Below are 2,019 nucleotides of genomic sequence, written 5' to 3'. Positions count from 1 at the left end.
AGCCCAGTGCCTCACTCAGTCCCTCTTCCCTTCCTGAGGACACATCTTCCATATAATACACCAGAGATGCCAAACATCGTTCCACTGTGACTCCAGCCAGGTAACCAAAAGTCCCTTAGTAAATGTTTGGAAAAGAGAGCAGGTGTTTTAACACAGGTTCATCCAGGGCAAGCTGTGAAGAGAGTTCATACATGAGATTATCAGCCCTTAGTAATCCGAGGATCTCCTGCCTGTCTGTCGTCTTTTCACATGCAGCTTGTAGCTTTGCACCCATACTAAGCACCTCTCATCTATCACTCTCATACTCAATCTCTACTGAAAATGACCAGGACCAATTTCCTACTGAGTAGAAATCTGGTCTCCTAAAGCAGGATGACTGTGATAAAATTCTCTGGCATTTGCTGGCAATCCTGTGGTCATGGGGGCAAAAATTTGGTAAACATCACCGTATCTTCCTAGTCCTGGTTCTTGATTCACATTTGTATTTTCTCTGTTACCTGATCTGATGTCTCAGAGAATCCAGACAATATCAAAGCTGCTTACCCACTTGTTTTCTTAAATAAAATTATCAAATATATTAAATTAGCAGGACAGCATAGTGTAACTACAAAATGACCCCTTAAAATTTCCAAAATAAACAAATGTTGACTCTGTACTTTATCGGTGTCAGCTCTCTTTTAAAAGTAACAGAATAATACATTTATGGAAGGCACCGACTTGGCATTCCCCTCCATCAGTCTTATTCCCTTCCCAGGATGGCATTTACCTGTGATGCAGCTCCCGTTGCAGGTCTAGTTAACACACATTTGATTGTCTTCTCTATTTTACCCCATTTTATCTATCAGATTCATTAACAACATGAACCCCAGAAACCAAACAGCCTTTTCAGAATTTGTTCTTTTGGAGGTGACAGAAGATCAAGAACTGCAGCCCCTCCTCTTCAGCCTCTTCCTGACGATGTACCTGGTCACCATCCTGGGAAACCTGCTCATCACCCTGGCTGTCGTCTCTGATGCGCACCTGCACACACCCATGTACTTCTTTCTCTCCAACCTGTCCTTTTTTGACATTTGTTTAAGTACAACCACAATCCCAAAGATGCTGGTGAACATGCAAAAACAGAGTCAAAGCATCACTTATACAGGCTGCCTCACCCAGGTCTACCTTGTACTGGTTTTTGGTGGCTTGGAAAATTGTCTCCTTGCAGCCATGGCTTATGACCGCTATGTGGCCATTTGTCACCCTCTGAGGTACACAGTCGTTGTGAACCTCCGCCTCTGCGGTCTGCTGGTTCTGCTCTCCATGCTTGTTAGCATCGGGGATGCCCTGATCCACAGCCTGATGGTGCTGCGGCTGTCCTTCTGCACAGACCTGGAAATCCCCCTCTTCTTCTGTGAAGTTGTTCAGGTCATCAATCTTGCCTGTTCTGATACCCTCATCAATAATATCCTGATATATATTGCAGCTAGCATATTTGGTGGTGTTTCTCTTTCCGGAATTATTTTCTCTTATGCTAGAATTGTCTCTTCTGTTATGAGAATGCCATCAGTAGGAGGAAAATATAAAGCTTTTTCCACCTGTGGGTCTCACCTCTCAGTTGTTTCCTTGTTCTATGGGACAGGTTTTGGGGTGTACATTAGTTCTGCATTTACCCATTCTTCCAGGGAGACTGCAGTGGCTTCAATGATGTACACTGTGGTCACTCCCATGATGAACCCCTTTATCTACAGCCTGAGGAACAGGGACCTGAAGGGAGCCTTGAGGAAATTCACTGGTAGGATACCTTCTTTTTTGTGATTGTGTCATCTGCTTTGTGATAGGGATTCATTGTGAGTCAAAGAGAAATTCTCAGTGAGCCAGGATGCCAGACTTCTGCATTAGGAAGTTCTGAAAGGAGTTAATGACATAATGGGTAAATTTATTTCAACTTGGCATTGACACCTGTCATGCCCTTTGTATGGCTCTGTGATATTTCAAAAATAAATTCCATTCTCTAGCTCAGTTTCTTTGATTGGAGTT

At 43.4% G+C, this 2,019-nt stretch overlaps 1 protein-coding gene across 1 annotated transcript; it reads left to right on the top strand.

Annotated features, from left to right (window-relative positions):
- Nucleotides 1-843: 843 nt before the first annotated feature.
- Nucleotides 844-1,797, top strand: LOC103582943 (olfactory receptor 7G2-like). The gene has a single exon (XM_008564399.1). The coding sequence runs from the start codon at nt 859-861 to the stop codon at nt 1,795-1,797; it is 939 nt and encodes a 312-aa protein (XP_008562621.1). The 5' UTR covers nt 844-858.
- Nucleotides 1,798-2,019: the final 222 nt, after the last annotated feature.

The sequence above is a fragment of the Galeopterus variegatus genome, unplaced genomic scaffold, assembly GCF_000696425.1.
Source record: "Galeopterus variegatus unplaced genomic scaffold, G_variegatus-3.0.2 Scaffold18596, whole genome shotgun sequence".
Taxonomy (NCBI): Eukaryota; Metazoa; Chordata; class Mammalia; order Dermoptera; family Cynocephalidae; genus Galeopterus; species Galeopterus variegatus.
Note: the sequence above shows the minus strand (reverse complement) of the source record. Positions and strands in the feature narration are given on the sequence as shown.